The 18,669-nt window shown below is 41.4% G+C and overlaps 1 protein-coding gene across 1 annotated transcript in view; it reads right to left on the bottom strand.

The window, feature by feature from the left end:
* Nucleotides 1-18,669, bottom strand: part of cdh2 (cadherin 2, type 1, N-cadherin (neuronal)) — a 60,151-nt gene that overhangs the window by 18,683 nt on the left and 22,799 nt on the right. Inside the window, exons 3-4 of the mRNA XM_034234499.1 lie at nucleotides 3,610-3,830; nucleotides 247-414 (exon numbers count right to left, since the gene is read on the bottom strand). Of these exons, the coding sequence (XP_034090390.1) occupies nucleotides 247-414; nucleotides 3,610-3,830 (389 nt within the window). The remainder of the gene's footprint in view (nucleotides 1-246; nucleotides 415-3,609; nucleotides 3,831-18,669) is intronic.

The raw sequence follows: 18,669 nt of genomic DNA on the forward strand, positions 1-18,669 counted from the left end.
CCCCTGAAACAAAAGATAAATAATACAACAGAAAAGAGAGCCCTGACCTTTAGAAAAGTGCTGTAAATATGAAACATTTTGTTGAAGGCACAAGTCTCATGTCTGTGACCCTCTGAGTGGGAGCTTAGGGCTACAGGACCTACAAGGTTGTCATATCGAGCAAAAGGCATTTTCTTTTTAAAGTTGTGAGATTGGTGTGTGTACATGTGTGTGTATCTGTGCATGTGCTTGGGTGAGCTGCGTTACCCGGACAAGCTCTTGCGGGAAGGGGCCTCGTGAGTTCTCTGGGACATTGATTGGGGGGATGACCCAGTCTCTCTTCATGCGCTTCAGTTGGCTGTCCGTGTTTCGTAATGGAAACACTATTTCCTGCAAATCCTCTGACATGGCTGGAGGGGCAGCAACTTGTTGGACCTGTGAAAAGGAAATTATTAAGTTCAAGAGCTGGGTAGAAATCACATCTTTGTTAAAAAAAAGAGTACATTTATTCTTAGCCACCTGATTGGCACTGCTACTATGTGGATGGATACGTTGTTTTGCCGGTCCAAAACAGACCAGAACCTTTGGATGGACTGTCATGAAAGGTTGTACAGACATTCATGACATCTATGTCGTCTAGCACCGACATAAGGTTTACATTTGTGGCTTTGCGGGCAAGAGATTGTTTAACTGAATCAAATAGGTCTGGTCTGAAATCATCCTTTGTCTTATTATATTATGTTTACTCTAAATGACATATTCCTCTTTAGTAAGCATTAAGCTTTAATCCACCGCAGCATCTGCAAACCCAGATAGTAAAGCATCACCTTACTGCACAGAATAGTATTGTAAGCTGACTAATGACCCTCACCTTTCGCTTATACTAAAGGAAATTGATGTGGTGATAAAAGGAAACAGGATACCATTTCCTGCGAAACTAATAAGCTCTACCAAATGTCATTTAATAAGTATTCAACATTTGTGTTTAATCAAACCATCCATTTTTTATAACTTTCTTTGTAGCTTCAAATATCTCCAGTCCGAAATGTGATGATATTCCCTGAAATGCTTTGGTGTGGCGAGTGCAGCTGCCGCACAGCGCCAGCACTGGTTTGCGTTAAATGGCAAACCCCTTCTCATGTCCTGATAAAATGCACCCACACAGACAGACCAGCTTCCATAATGGATCTGCCATCCTCCCTCGGCTGTAATGAATGAGATTTGAAACAAAGGAGGATGGTACCTGCAAGCCAGACACTAAACACACAGATGGCTCAAATTGCCTATGCTGCTCCAGAGACTGGGGGAGACTGAAGGAGTGCCAGAGAAAGTTAAAATAACCTTGAACAAAACAAAGTAGGAAGGAAAACAGAAAAACAATATGTAGAATCTGTCAATGTCAATGAATTATAGCTAGGATTTCAACGGAGCTGTCAGGTCCCTTGAAGTATCTTCCTTTCTGTTGCCTGTAATTATTTGAATGTGGATTGTTTTCTGGGTAGTCTTGTGTCCTAGAAAATAGTACAAAGTGCCGTGTGCAAACACATAAATTAATTAACACTTTGTCACCTTATAGCGTGACCCATATGCCACACTTCCACCCACCCTTCTAACATCTGGAAGCTGTCGCAGAGCTTCCACTAATCATGTTTGAAATCCGATTATACTGCTTTCACACATTGGAAATGCAGAGAGGCAAGCGGACAGATAGCGGTGCAGCATGCTTCAGAAATATCTATTACCCTATTAAAATGGGCACGAGTGAGAGCAGTAATTATTTGCAACCTGCGTCTGGAATGATGAATGGCATGGTGGGTTTGTTGAGCCCAACACGCATCTATCTCTGGTATGCTGGAGGTCCCGTGCCTATCTACACTCTCAGAACCCCCTCTATCTCCTAACTAGGAGTCTGGAGTCCTGGAGGGTGTTAGGCTGAGTGATGGCCTGTGTGTCTGTGGGAAGGATTAGGCACGTGTGTGCGTTTGCCCTTTTAGACAAAATTCTCCCTTTCAGAAACATTTTCTCCTCAGGAATGTGGAGCAGCTGAGGCTCTAATAGAGGTGGAGATTGGGACAGAGGACACTCATGTTAATGAGGATATTGTTTGGTTGTCATTGATTAAAATGTTTCCCCACGGCTGCCGCATTCATAGACTAATACAAAAATGTAATCGCTGATGTGATTAAGAGATGTGTGATGATTCATGACAATAATTGTGCTGGGGGGGAGATAACCGCTGATGACCTCTTAAATGGGCGAGATACAGGAAAGTCAATCCCTGATTTCATTACGGACAAATCAGGGCGAACCCAACAGCTCTCCGCAGATACAGATCAGAGAACGGCTGCTGAAGATAAATTGATAATTTCTATGAACTCATACAGCCATTGGGGGGGATGAGTCTTATAAAAGAACTGATGAGAATCTATATTTACCTGTTTGAGACAAGTATGTATTTGCCCAACAGACAACAGTGACTAATGGTACCATTCAAAACACATACCTGCAGGAGTCCCTATTGTAAAAGAGTGTCAGCAGCTAACGATGGTGTTTTGAGAAGCCATGAAATCATTACATTCTTAATTTCCGTTCAGCAGACCCCCGTGCCCGCAGCACTTATAGTAACTACAAAGAACTGTCAGTATTAACTTCTAATCTGCGCCCACACAAAATCCACCCGCCTTCCCTGAGATTATCTGCCGTGCTGCTCATTTAGAAATGGCCACTTGTGACCATTTGCTTAAGTGTATTACAGGGATAAAACAAGACACACACATTGGTCTTTGTAAAGCAAACACGATTATTGCATTTGGGGTTGTTCATTAAGATGCCAGAAGGCTAATGATCTAATATCTAACAGCAATGATTATTAACATATGCCCATAAAGACTCACTTATAAACCCTAAACTGGGGTGGGTCAGGATACAAAGTAGCATACTAAAATAGCATGTGTGTGTCTGTGAAGTATTACTCCTGTAGGTTTACAGCGACAGATATGTTCTAATTGAGCAGGATCATATAATCCACTTACACTGAAGTTAAAACCCCTACAATAACACAGTCTTTGGAGCTTCTTTTCATTTCCTGGTTGCAAAGCAGACAGGAAGGACAGTGCTTGTTTTGTGCACTTCCTCTGAACCCCCGCCAACCACAATGTTGACATATGAGCACACGGTCATTCTAACAAATTGTAGATGAGTGCACAACACGTCCAGCGGAACGGTTAGACGGCACTCAGACAGATGCTTCCCGTCTTCCAAAGCATTGAAAGAGGTGCGTCCCCTTTTGGATGACAAGGCAATAACCTCACAATCACTGTGCATGCTCACTGAAATACACTTTATGAGGTGCCTTTTTGCATCTCTCGCTACCCACTGACCATGTGGAGTATATGTTTGTGCCTCGTAGTAAATTGACAAATTAAGTTTGAATTAGCACGCATCCATCCAGTCTCTCGGAACACCTGCTACAATTTAGGCAACTAGTCATCTGTGAATGTGCAGTGTGCTTAACAGCTGGAAGTTATTCGATGAAGGGGATCAGTCCACCTTTCTTCAGCACTAACATCAGTCAGACAATTAACAAACAAGGCAGAAGTATTAGGGAGGTGATGGTGAAGGTATATTCACCTGCTGGTTGTAGTCTGTAGACGGTGTCAGCTTGACCTGGGTCACCCATTGCTGCTGAGTAGTGGTGTCACTGGCCTTGATCAGCAGCGGTGACGCAGGCAGCGTAGAGAGCTCAATGCCCCTGGCAGCATAAACTACTCCGTCAACTTCTATCCGGAAGTCCGATGGGTTACTGCATTCAAATCGCACCAGACCACCTCGGCCACAGTCGACAAACCTCACTGTAAGAGACGGAAGAAAATGGAGGATTAACAAACTGGCCTAAGAGTGAGAGAGAAACCAATAAGGAAAAGAAAAAGTGATAGAGACAAAGAGGGGGGAGGACAGACACTGAGGGTCCACAAAGGTTTTCTGATTCTCCTTCTATCTCATACATTATTCACTTCAAGCTGTGCCCCAAAGGTATTTCTCAAAACAGGTGCAGTGGAGGAGAGTTAGCGGGAGAGAAAAACTAAAGAAAAAAGGAGAGTGTGCCCCTTAAGGTCTATTAAATAAAAACCCCAAAACATTACATGTAAAGTCTGATGTGTTAATTACACTGTCTAAATTCTCCACTGCAATTGAGAATATATACACCGCATGTGTAAACCTGAATCTAGAATTCAGCTAGATAAGTCTTATTTTATTCGCAGCTAAGGCCATCCATTGCATGCTAACTTTGTCCCTCATGACATACAGGGATGCCTTCTGCGGATGACTACCGCTCCTCGAGAGACAGAAGTAAGTGCTGTGCTGAAGTAACGGATGTTTATTTCATCAGCATTGTTCACACAAAAAAAACACTGAAACTCACGCACGCATACAGACACTGCAGACAGGTGGCTCATGGGGGTTTGAGTCCCACCGGTGGCAGTGGTACAACACCGGTTAATGTTACAAGTGAGTGACAGTACAGCACAGCCTATGTAGCTCCTACATGTACACACAAACACCAGATACACACAGAAGCCCCTTCATTGAGCTTCATTGTGTGATCCCTTTGTGTGGATATGGGTCCCTGGCAGGCTCCCTTCATGTGTATAGCACACCAAACACACAGATCAGAATGTTCCTATATATCATTTGTGTGGAGGCTCTGCTGGTGCCGCATTGAATTATTAAAGGAGATGTGGAATTACTTAACAAAAGCCTTGAAGGAGGGTGCCTAATCTTCCTTTGTGCCGTTACCTTGGGGACCCACAGATGTCTCCAGAGTATCATCTGCATTCGGAGCGTATCAAGTTCCTCTGACTTCAAGAGGATGCAGTAGATCGGCACTGGGGCCAAAGGAAGTCCTTAGTTTTGCCCCTAGGCCTAATTTAATAGAAACACTCGACGCATGCACTCAATTGTCCTAAAGTGTACCACACCCTACTATTAATAAATCTCTCGGGGATGACAGTAGTGAATTTAGCCATCTTCTTGGTGCTTGTAACAGCAGTCATGGCAGATGTTTTCAGGTAGATACCCTTGGTCCCAGCTGTATCTGTTTTCTTAGTGAGAAACTAAATGCAGGCTGAAAGCTAAATGGCAGTGGGAAATGGAAACACAAATAGACAACCTATTATTGAAAAGGAAATGTGGCTAAATAAAAAAGTAGTGTCCAATACAAAGTATTATGTTTCTGAATGTGAGAACTAGAATGCATGTCAGAGAGAAGGAGAGAGAATTAATCAAAATAGGAAGTTGCACAAGGGAAGTTTGTCATGCAGTGTAGTCACAATGTATTCATCGTGTCCTTATGGATGAAAATGCAATCTTGCTATACTTTATCAAAACCAAAACGGGGAGAACAAATCTTCTGCTTGAGGACCATGAGCTGCATTTTATAACAGCTGCTGCTAAAAGATTGAACACTGATAAAATGGGTAAACAACACTGCAAATGCACTTTTTTTACCAGAAGAGTTACAATTCATCTGAATATTTCTAAATGACACACAAGGTGAAATTGCAAGGAGAGTTGGTGGTTCTAATAATAAAGATAGAAGATGACAAGATCTTTCTTCTTTCCTGGAATATACTTGATATTGACTCTCTCCTTCCTAGCAGCTTCTGTTCAATTACCCTTGACCAATTAGCTTTTTTTCTCTTGGAACCGGGCAAAGCTGACATCAGATAGATGACCTTCTCCTTCTGAAGGTTTTTTGCCTTAAAGCCAGCCGTCTGTAAACTCAAAGTCTTCAGGCAATCACCAGCCAGCCAAAGTCAGCAGATACTCAGACAGAGGGAGAATACAGAGTAAGAGACTGTCAAAAGAACTCACAATGCAGCAGAAGACACTCCATAGATTTTACAATTCCTCACTCCACTATTCTGACTGATGTGCCAATGCTATATAATGTTACTCGGCAAGTGTAAGTACAGCTGGAAGGAGTCTGATAAATGAAAACTGGATTATTCCAGCTTCTCAAATATCAGCATTTTCTGATTTCAGTTGGTTTGTATCATGTTTATTTGAATATGTATGGACTGTTAGTCGGACAAAACAAAGAATTTAACAATATAACATTTGACTCTTAAGGATTGCAGGTTTATTTATAATGGAAATAATCATTATGGCTTATATAAATTGGTTGCCTGTGATTTAATTAGATGACTGCAGGTAACTCAGATGTCCGCAGGTATGAGTCTGGGCAGCACTTGCTAATTCACTTTAACATTATTATATTCATGGAGAATTCCAATCATATTTGTGTCATTTAGTAGCAACAGGATGTCATGGAACTATGGCTTGCCTGATCTTAAAAAGATAGTATATACTGCAGATGATCTAAAATGTGTTCTACTAGCTCACTATGTAACAGTACAACCCATACTAAAAGCATTTCATTGACTCTGAACATTTTGGAACCAGAAAAGCTGCAGCCCATGTGCTTCCGTTTTCTGTCCACCCAGCAATTTTGACTATACATTTTTGTGTGCAGCAGTGTAGTCCACTTGACAGCAGCGTTCCCCTGTGAGTTATCTAAGCCCAGCCTCTTGTTGAGCTTAGCTCCTGCTCTTTAACATTGTCTGAAATGTGGCCATCAGGACACCTCTGAGAGGCCCTTCAACAGTCAGCGACTCAGCCCCCACGGCAATCGCTGCACAAACTCCCAGCAGGCATGGCCATTCCCAATGATAATGAATGAGAATGTCCAGCATGTGTCTATTCATTTATCAGACACCCTCTAGTGGCTTATAAACCACAGAAATGTGTAGCGAGGCCCCGGTTAGACCCTGGCTGCTGCAACTTAACTATATCTAGATATATTGGCTCCCCAAGGTTCAGGGCTAAATGAGAATTTGGCTGCCACGCCCTATCAGGCATGCCGTCATGGGCACAACGATAAAGGCCTTTGGTTGGACAGAAATGCCGATGCAGCAGAGGGGGACTGGGGGTTAAAAAACAGAGGGGGGGGGAATAGAGGGAGAAACAGGCATGTCAGCAGAAAGGTCTGTCCAACTAATGCCCTGCACCGGGGCCCAAAATTACCTCCGACTCAATGATTCTATTCACAGTTTAGATGCCCCCCCCCCCCCTCACGGACAAGCAACACAAAAACCCAGCTAACCTCTTCGTAGTGCCAGAGTGCCTCTCTATTGTCTGCTCCGTCACGTGATAGCTCTAACTCAGACAGACACAAATAGTTAGAGAGAGATTGGGAGAGGCGGAGAGATGCATTACATTTGGAACATGGGATGTGGACTGTGTGACTGCACAGAGGCAAATTAAATGTTCCACAATCTCAGCTTTTATTCTAGCTTGCCGAATACACTGGCTGCGAGTGAGCCGGCTGAAAGTCTCTCTAATGTGCCGTTCAAGACTGAAACCTCTCATGTGAGATCATCCCAATATACCATCATTCATTTCGGGGAAGTGAGGTCACTGACAGTTGAGACATACTCAGCATAGGTGTTTCATCAGTAGCTGTGGATAAATGCAGACCCAGGCAAATACCCCAGTGGCAACCACCCCCCCCCCTTCCCTCCCCTCAACCCTGGCTAATGGTACAACACCCCTGACGAAATGCATTATTCACAATGAATGTGAGCAGGGTTAGTACAGTGGCCAGTACATATGAAGCAGAGGCTGCAACTGAATTTGCTGTGTGACACATCCATGCCAGCACCACTGTTTATAAGATCCGTTTAAGCCCCAGTGGAGCCCCCACTCTTGTACCTGAATTCAAACTGCTGTGATATGAAATCCTAATCCAGTCCAACATTGGGGAGAACAAGCCAAATTAATGTCAGCATTCTTGTGCAGCGTACAGACTTTGTGCCCAAGCACAAAAACATCCTTCACAGCATATTCTGTAATTGCCACAATTATTGTACAAAATGCTAAAAGCACAATACACTAATGTTTTTAAAATAGGGTGGCTCCTCGCTTTGCTTAATTGTGCATGCATGTTATTTTCTCCAACTCTACTTTTTTTCCCTGATGCTTTTATTTTGAATGCATATTCTACAGCTTCAAGGCTGGTGAGTCAACGAACACCATTGGGTACCTTATTACATCGTACTCTTCACAATTATGGAATTTTTATGTAGATGCTTAAAATGTAAGACTATTTTCCAATGGAAAATGTGCATTTTGTTTCTGCTCTCTGATCCTAACTATGCACCTTTGAACTGATATTAAAAAGAAAACTAGAATCAATTGTGTCTAGAATTAAGTCAACAAATGTGGGGTTATAAAAGCATCATCAATTGTTTTTCTTTCTTTTTTAAACAGCAACGTTATAGGAGCTTTTGTTCAAATGTATTCAAAGAGAGTGAGATTCAGAGCTGAGACAAAGATGTATTTTAGGTTTGCGATAATAGGGTATTCTTCAGAGAAAGTAAACTGTTTATAGCTGAAGCTTGGATCTGGGAATGATGATACTGCCTTTTGCCAGACTAAGCCCTTGCAGGCGTTTTACTAATGCACTTCACTTCAAACGCGCAGAGCATTCCATGCATTTATAGCCAGGCCTAAAATATGCAAGGGATTTGCATGAAAAAAACATGCAGTGTGTGTACTCTGTTCAATGTCTCTAGCAATTAAGAAAACTAAAGAGGAATTGCATCACAGCATAAACACATTAACAAGCAGCTGGCTTATTTCCCTAGCTTGATTGTAGTGACCATTCCCCCAACACTTTGGTTTGTGTAGTTTATGCATATTGTTGGAGCTATTTTTCCCTTCCCAAAACTGCTGCTTCAATTACAGAATGATGAAGAGGCCCTCAGAAAGCGTACTGATACCCTTATCACACACGCCCACATTGGGATGCACACTGAGAAATGTAAGAAGCATGAATGTTGGAGCGGCTACAGCGATACGAGCTTGTTCAATCTCAAACAGAGATGTTTTAGCTCCCTTGATCTACAAAACTGGCCCTGAGGAGATGGAAACTATAAGAATTTGGTTTGATGTGTTCTTTCTTTTCACTTGCATTTATATCACATTAGCACATGGTCATTTGCACTCACTCAGAGTACAGCAACCATTTTTGACAACCATTGTATTTTAAGGACAATTACTATAAGCAGGCTCCCCACCAGGTAAGAGTCACCTCCGTTTCCTTCAGAGTGTCAAAACCTTTCCCTCTTCCTGTTGGCTAGGAATGTTCTTTGTTGTGTCTCAGCAATGATTGACTTTTAATGAAACTACCCCGACCCTCTCCGCTGACTGGCCCATGCCTACACATCAGCGCCATGCTTATTAGATACCTGCTGGGTTCTGATTGAGCAAAAAAGCTACAAGATATCTGGCTGCTGTGATCTCCCTAAACTGACATTCAGTAAGAGCCTCTTATAACTGTGGCAAAACATGTGTCTCTGTGAAGAAAAAAAATACACGATGACAGTTCGGCTCTTTCGAATAAGTAATATTTGGCCTTTGAAAATGATCAACCTCCATGGGTTCGTCGTGAAGGGGAAGCACAGGGGAAATCACAATTATTCTTGCGCCTTTGTTGGGTAAATGAAATGATTGTGTTTCCCAGTACAATGACAGCGGAGCATTGTGTGGATTACTGTGTCACTGGAGCCAAGAGCTGATAAGCCTAAGCTACATCCTTCTGCAGTTATCAGCGCATAGCTACTGGGATTTTGCTCTGCGAGTTATTGAGACGCGCGGCGTGATACGTAGGCTTTAGTGGGGTATTAAACTGACCACATTACCAGGATGTCAAACACTCTTACTCTTTATGATGTCTTTCTGAAAGGCTCTGTGACCCCTGGGAACGCTTGCACGAGAAAAACCTTATGAAAGTCATCACGTTTATATGCTGGTTCAATCAAACTACTAAAATGACAGAAAATCAGCCTTCAAGTATGATTCACTGTCATTTATTCTTTGAGTTCAAAGGACAGTCATTGATACTTTGTGAAGAATGGGACTTATAATTACTGTAGACTGTGATTGGGCCAAGTGTTAGGTAAATGTGACCGTAAAACACAAACGTAGTCTCTAAATCTTTGAAGCCTTACTGTCTACCACGCCCTGTTGGCAGAACCTCTGAGATGTAAATCACAGTTATTGGAAATGAGGTGTTGACCTTCATGACCATAACAGCCATTCTTTGACCTCCTTCTGTCCTCACATAAAAAGGTTGCAGGTTTTTAATTGCTCACTATACCCTATTTCACCTTATAATTTGCTGACATTGGTCACTTTGTTACATCCACCAAAGCTTTAATGATTATCGGAGGGAAGGAGAAAGAGATGGAGAACAAAAGCAGGTAGGAGTAAAGTAAAGCAATCTGCACAAGGTTGGAGGCCAGTGGCAGTATGAGACACTGAGATTCCTTTAAGAAATCAGACTGTGAATAATAAGCCATTTAAGGTGGCCACATGCATCATTTTGTATTGTTCCTGTATCACAGAGGTCATTCTTTGGTGACCGCACACCGCAGTAATACACATATTAGGAAATCCTCTACTGCACCGAGCATCCATCTCGGCTGCACCTAGGCGATTTTCTGCTGGACAGGAAGTTCACTCATGTCTGGTGCTCTCGTTGGCTGAGAAATAACCATTAATGCTATACATCAGATACTGTATCTCCTTTCATTTATTATGCCTCTACTGTGGTGAACACATGGGTACCACTAGAGCTAAATAAAGTAACCCACCCCCCTCGAAATTATGTATTTTATGAACATATTTAAGAATATGCTTCAAATAGATGAAATAATTCATGGTATATGTATTTTTTCTTAACTATATTTGGTGATTAATGACTCAAAGGAGTCTGAGAGAAAAGAGCAATATGAAAGGGCAGCAGCCAAAGGCTTCATCACATGAACGCTGTGAGCCCCCATGCCTTTGGTTCCAAGCTGAGCTGATGTTTTCTGAAGAGGCTGATCACGAGGGCCTGGCACTAAAACTGCCTCAGTGCAACCTGTAATGTAACATTATTAGGTCCGTTTGATCTCAAAAGCACAGACTCAAAGCTATTTAGTTCTTTCCCTTGATCATTTTGTCAAAATACCATCATAAATATCAAAGAGACAAAGCAGGAGGCAGTGACCCGATGATGAGGTAACCTCGGCTCGCATGCTCACTGGGCCTTGTAAGACTTTTTAATCTCAGCAGCAGTGTGTCCTGTCTCAGATTTGTTTCCGAGAGAAAAGACCGAAATATATCTCCCTGCCCAGAGCTGTACCAATCATTGTTCCATAGGGACAATCATTATCCAGGGCTTTTGGTGGGAAATGGAATAGGTGACTTATGCAATGATGTCAATGTCTCCTTCTGCTTTCACCAAGTATAAAACTAATGGTGTTAAAATCCTGCATGGTTAGGCTACAGGCTGCAGCTCCACTGTCTCCAGCTGTAGTAAATCATATGTCAAACACTCGGCCAATGCTTTGGCTGAGCACTGGCACAGTATCATTGTGAGTGAGTCAGAAGTGCATGTTTATGGAAATGATATCAACAATCACTTATTTTAGAAGTAAGAACTGTTATCACTGCAGAAAACGCAATTGGTGTTTCTTCGGTTGAAGATGGCTGGTGCCAGACATAAATGCTCCAGCGCCAGTGTGTGTGCAAACATCGCATGTTTCAGTGAAGGGTGGAAACATATTGTATCAATCATAACACAACCACTCGCATATTTGTCATTCATGCTGAGCGACTATAAAAACGGAAGCTGTGTATTGAGCCACAGTTTGGCATATGGATAGACAGCTGAGGAATTAATTATGTAAAAGGCGTGGTTTGAGAAGTTTCAACAGTTTTTGAATAGTTGTTGTTGATTTACCAATTAGCTTTTTGTGAGACAGAATATGTTATTTTTGATAAATATCCATGAAAAGCTGATTTGTTTATAGAAAGATACATGTTAATGTAGTTCATAAAAATAATGTGATTCTGAAATAGAGTCCTACATACACGTATCTATGTTTATATCAATTTCCACATTGAATACGTTTCAAGACAGTAAGAAGACAGACCGGACCTTTAATAGGAGAAAAAACCGGTCCATTAAAACTTTAATTTGCCCTCGACAACGGTCGTGCAAATGAATGTTCAAGAAGACATCTCCCGGGAGATTGACCATCAAGGAAGCTATTTGTACATTATCAATTTGGATTCAAATGAAAAACAAATGTACGTCGTTGAGTGTGATTCATTCCAACACATTGTCTTACCACCTGTGTCATTACTTGACATGGAGTTCATTTAATGCTTAAAGGAAGCGGATCAAGCCACCGTAAATAATAACTATCATGCGTGACAGGGCTTGACGCTCTCTCTTTAAATGTAACGCGCCCTATGCATAGTTATACAGCAGCAGATGGTTGTTGCTAATCCTAAAGTCTTTAAGTGCATTCTGTCTAGTAATAAATGTAACCATATTGATTGTCTCACTATATTTAAGCACATTAAATCTTTCATTACACGGTGCCATGTGAATAACCAGCCAGGACAAACACAATGGCAAGAACATAACATGACATTCAAGGCCATGCAAAAGAGTGATATGAATAATAACATCTAATTCATATGAATGAGTCCCTTCTATCTGTTGCGTGAGTCATATTCACACCTTTGTGAGTGAATAGAAGTCATGGCTGCTTAATAATATCGGTGTAAAAAAACATCAGTATAAGAAATATATTCAGAATGAAAGTACAACGCATAATAGTATGCCCATTTAATTTCTTATTTACAGTAAAAGCTCTGTACCCACCACAATGTTTTTTGGGGTGGTTTTCCCCCCAAAATGTTCCTTTTCCATGTCCTTGATTGTACTCCTTGATGTTTCTCTTTTTAGGCTTTGCTTCACTTGTTAAAATGGACGTTGATGATTCTTCTCAGTATGTTAAGTTTGATGACTTAAGCAAATGTATAGAAACCTCCCACTGTGTTTAACTTAAGGCAAGGTCTAATCTACTGAAACACACTCCAGTAGATGGAGCATGGCTGGATAGACTTGATATGCCTTTATGCATATGCAATTTCAACAATTTCCTTAGCAAAAATGACTCCATACTAATTAACATGAAAGTGATAGCTATTAAAAAAGGCATGGTTTGCACATCCTCTCTGTCTTCATAGGGAATTATATTTGCGCCTGCTTTGCATCGCGCTGTTGTCAATCAAACCCATGCAAATGACTAGCTCAGGTAAAGACTGATATGGTCCACTGAATCCAATTACAAACCTAACCACACACACAAACATGGGATTCCTGTTCACTTTCAACAATTTCTTTTTAACATGCACACATGGATGTGTGTGCCCACACACACAATAACATACCGTTCCCCTTTATGTGCTCAAACAGAAGAGTGCAGCCATTTGAGCCACATTCACAAAGCAAGGGATTGCATACAAACCAGAGTGTGTCTAAAAGGAATAAAACATTGGAGATGTGATGCACTCACCTACAGCATAAGATGTGAAATAAAGCTGTAGAAAAATGCATGGGGATATGGGGCCATTATGTCATGTGTATCACAGTCACAAGTTCATGCGTTTTTTTGAGAACATGGTTAATGGAATTCCTGCTTCTCTGCTTTTTTCTTTTTGTGAAGTCGGGCACGGGGAGAAACAAGGAGAGGGCACGTGAATCCTCTTTGCAGAGGAAACAAAGCAGCAGACAAAGGGAGATGAGGCTGACAGCCTCTGGAGAACACTATTATACCTTAAGATGGGGCTTGTTTCTGCGTCTCCCGTAGAAGAAAATGATGAAATTGCGCACAAAGAAAGAAAAAAAAAGAATATATACAATGTACATTAATGTGCTATTATTCATAGATTTTAAAAAGAAAAAAGATATATATATTGCCGGAGAGGTCATAAGGATATGTAAATGTTTTTTTTAAAGCTAAACAAAGCAAATGAGTCACTCTGGTGGGCAGACCATTACAGTCATAAATACCAACCATTATCCTCATTTGACGCACTTCCCCCTTATGCCACACATCACAAAACACTTAAAAATCTCCCTCTCTAAACCCCATTATAAGGCAAGGCAAGGCAAGTTTATTTATATAGCACTTTTCAACACAAGGCAATTCAAAGTGCTTTACAAAAAATGAAAGACATTAAGAAAATGGCATTTAAAATCAGTCATTAAAAAGAAAAGCTAATAAATTAAACATTAAAAGAAAAAGTACATGGATAAAAGTTACAGTGCAGTCTAAGATATGAATAGTTCAATTAAAAGCAGCGACAAAAAGAAAAGTCTTCAGCCTGGATTTAAAAGTAGTCAGAGTTGCAGCGGACCTGCAGGTTTCTGGGAGTTTGTTCCAGATATTTGGAGCATAATAACTGAACGCTGCTTCTCCATGTTTAGTTCTGACTCTGGGGACAGAAAGCTGACCAGTCCCTGAAGACCTGAGAGATCTGGATGGTTCATAATTTAGCAGGAGGTCAGAAATGTATTTTGGGCCTAAACCATTCAAAGTTTTATAAACCAGCAGCAGTATTTTGAAATCTATTCTTTGACACACAGGAAGCCAGTGTAAAGACTTCAGAACAGGAGTGATGTGATCCACTTTCTTAGTGTTAGTGAGGACTCGAGCAGCGGCGTTCTGAATCAGCTGAAGCTTCCTAATAGATTTTTTAGTGAGACCTGTGAAGACACCATTACAGTAGTCGAGTCTACTGAAGATAAAAGCATGGACAAGTTTTTCCAAATCCTGCTGTGACATTAGTCTTTTAATCCTAGATATGTTCTTTAGGTGATAGTAGGCTGATTTAGTAACAGTTTTAATGTGACTGTTGAAACTCAGGTCAGAGTCCATGACTACACCTAGATTTCTGGCTCTATCTGTTGTTTTGAACATTGCACACTGAAGCTCAGCGCTAACTTTTATACGTTCTGACTTGGCTCCAAAAACCATTACCTCAGTTTTATCTTTGTTTAATTGGAGAAAGTTCTGACACATCCAGTCATTGATTTGTTCAATGCACTTACTCAGTGTTTGAATTGGAGCATAGTCTCCTGGTGAAATTGTTACGTAAATTTGTGTGTCATCTGCATAGCTATGGTAACTTATTTTGTTGTTCTTCATTATCTGAGCCAGTGGTAGCATGTAGATGTTAAAGAGAAGAGGCCCCAGGATGGAGCCTTGAGGAACCCCACATGTCATAGTTGTCAACTCAGATGTGTATTTACCTATAGAAACAAAGTTGTTTCTGTCCTTTAAGTAGGATTCAAACCAATTTAGAACTGTTTATAAGACCAAAACAAACTGAGATATGGAGAAAAAACAAAGCTCTGACTTGCCTCCTCTGAAAGGCTGGGGAGAAAGTACATGAATCCATTCAGAAAACAATGACAGCAAGGAAAAATAAGCTTCTTCAAAGAGAGAGATTATTAGGGCATCTGCCAATACATCCGGTGTGCACATTTGTCATTTCGCGTTTGAATCAATATGTGTCAAATTCTGCTTGAAACACAATTAGCCCGTGCGTAAAGAGAAGACGGAAAATACACAGAAGCAAGATTAAAGACAAGCCCCATGTTCCACTTAAAAGCTTTCACATTCAACACATACACAGCTTTTCATATGCATGACAGCTTGTTGTGTGCTGCTCCAGCAGAAGAAAGCAAACAGAGAGGAAACTATGCATTTGTATGAATTTACAAACGCTGTCTTAACGTGTCAACCGAGCGTATCCCTTTGCATTGCGTTGGTTCCTGGAGACATCAAGCTACAACTGAGATGTCGAATGCATCTCGTTACTAACCTACTCTGACCTGCATGACCCTCCCCCACACATAGTTTGTGCTCAAAAGAGATCCACGGGGTGGAATGGAAAAAGGGTGAGGAGGCAGGTTATTGTATGGATTTGGGGGGGGGGGTATGAAATCCTTCTCTGCAGAGCAAATAATAAATGATCTCAAGGCTGAATGAGTCATATTTTCAAATTGATAGCAAAACTCCTACTCTACTTGAGTTAACAAATACATCTAGTGTACTGCTTTTTTTCCCAGATTTGGACAGTTTGTAGAATATCGAGTTGTTGATTGGAGGTGGAAAGTCGGTATGCTGTGAGATATAGACATCTCATGCAATCCAGAGCTGGTATCGATCACTGTTACTGTTTTTATTTTGTCTTTAATGAGAAGCCTCTGACGCTCAATGCGGCATCAATTTGTAAAAGAGACACAGCTTTCTATTAGTGCTGCTCACTTTCTTATGCATGACTTCTTTTTTTATTTCTGAGCAGAAGCAATTTAACACAATCCAACCCAGCAAATTGGCATACTGCATAGGAGTCTCGCCTCCACACAATGCACTATTTTAACTACTCCAACTATTTGATCATTCAAAAGGTTTCCTGTCACGCCTAGACTGAGAAATACATCTGGCAAGGTAAAAGATGTATTCTAAACAATGTATATAGATAAAGACTGAACATGGTTGTCCTTATGTGAGCACAATCTGCATTACTAATAGAAATGGATATCACAGTTTATCCGATGTAACAGTTGCCCAGATCAAATGCAACATCAGGTGTAAACAATTAGTCATGGCATGAGTCCAGCACAAGGAAGTGTCTCCTCTCGCATGCATCATCTGTGTTCAGGGAACAGTATAGCGTTGCCATGTGGGGAGCATGGCTGTGCGACTGGACTGTGAGAGGAGAGCCCTCTTACTCCCATGTAATCATCTGAACTGAGTGGGTTCAGAGAAGGATCTGTGCAGCTGTGCTTTATTACAGACACAATGAGTCCCAGATTAGGGGAACTGGGAGGAAGGAGGGAGGGGATAGAGGATCACGGTGGGGGGAAGGAGGGGTGAAAAGGACTCAAAACACATCTGTCCTCATTTTGTCTGCAGCTATAACACCAAACCACAAGCAGGGCCATGTACAAATCTGTCTCTGCTTGGAAAGGCCGCCTGCGGAAATGTTTCCAGACCTTGGGTTTTTAGCGCGAGGGCTCGTGGGAATAGTCTGTCGCCTCACAGTGATAGCAGTGTTCATCAGGGTCACACTCACATCGGCGGTGGTGGCACAAACAAGCAGGTTGCACAAACATGTGAATCGCTGTGGACAGCTTCTGGTTGTAGCTTGTGGTCTTGTTGTCGGTGACTCGAGGAAGCAATCAGTTATGTATTTATTGTGACCCTTAGTCTTATGGTGAATGACATATGACAAGTGTTCCTGCTGTTTCCACTTTGGAAAACAGACGGACTGGTAAAGGCTTTCAGGTCAGGCTTGGCAGTGCATCTACACAGTTGTGAAGTGGGACTTTTATAACCTAAAGAAATGCAACCTATCATGACGCCTCCACATGAGTCATCCTAACCGAGGCAGAGCGAAAGAGAATTGAGGTGCTATGTTTGGTCAGTGCTGTCCTATCATTCTGCTTCACTGGAACCTCTCAGCAAAACATAAAATGCAGATTCACAGCAGGTTATGCCAACCGAGGCAAGATATACCAGAAAGACATCCCACTACCATTAGAGCTTACTGAAAAGCCTTTCTATCCCCCTCAGAACATCTTACACATAAGAAGTGTTTAAACATCAAACCACACTGTTGCACCCTAATCCACCACCCAATTCCTGATTTGCCTCCCTGTTTGTCTTGCTTTCTACTTCACATATACATAAGAAGAGACAAGCTGGTTGTGAACACTACTTAGGATTAATCCGCCAATAAGATGTTGTGTTTGAAAAGTGGCTTTGTTAAAGAGTGGGGAAGATGTTCCTTTGTTACAGTTTACTCACTGACAAAAAAAAGCTTCATGTGACTTAATGATGAAATGCAATTTTTTTTTTCAACTCGGGGAGATTTAAAGTTAGTGGCTGACAAAGGGAGGGAGAGGCACTATTTATTTGTTGGAAAGGGAGAATTAGATGTTCCAAGTAGGGTCCTATTTTCTTTAAAACTCCCCTGCAGGTATAAAAATAGCAATTCCAAAGACTGGAATTGATCCTTTTTTTTCAAAGCTCATGAACAGACCAACAGAAATGATGTGTGCTGCATCACTTGGTTTGTGGCTGCTTTTCTCACTTACCCTGCTTTTCATCTAAGGCTGTTGTTCACACTGGTTCACACGCGTCTGATTTATTGGTGAAGGTACAGGAATTAAAACAAATTTTTTAACAAGCTAAATCCCATTTATTTCATTGGCTGACAAAACCATGCGCAAAGAATAAGCTTATTATTTTGAACAAAGTCTATGTGAGCAAAGTCAGAAAGACGCTTGGATTCAGACATGTTAGGAGGTGATATTAATAATATAAACCTGTTTGTTTTTTTCATATATCCTGTGGTCAGGGTATAGCGCAGCTGCTTAATAACCAATATGATCTCCTCGGCTACTCTATTTCCTCTAGGACCACACCAGACACATCCGGCAATATACATGGACACTCAAGATGTACGGCCTAATAACTCACATGACATGAATTCAATAACACGTGTCTATAGCCCTGCATGGTTGCTGATGAAAGCAGTAAAACAAACTTTAATATCCCAGTGTGTTAGAACTGTTAATGATCAGTGCTAAGGGCAGTGAGACTCTAACTCACTGTCCACAGCCACCTCACTGCCAATGTAGACTGTAGCTCTCATGCTAACTGTGAACATTGAAGAGATGTTCCTCCACAGCACCTATAAATAACAGCA

Source organism: Gymnodraco acuticeps, unplaced genomic scaffold (genome assembly GCF_902827175.1).
Source record: "Gymnodraco acuticeps unplaced genomic scaffold, fGymAcu1.1, whole genome shotgun sequence".
Classification (NCBI taxonomy): Eukaryota; Metazoa; Chordata; class Actinopteri; order Perciformes; family Bathydraconidae; genus Gymnodraco; species Gymnodraco acuticeps.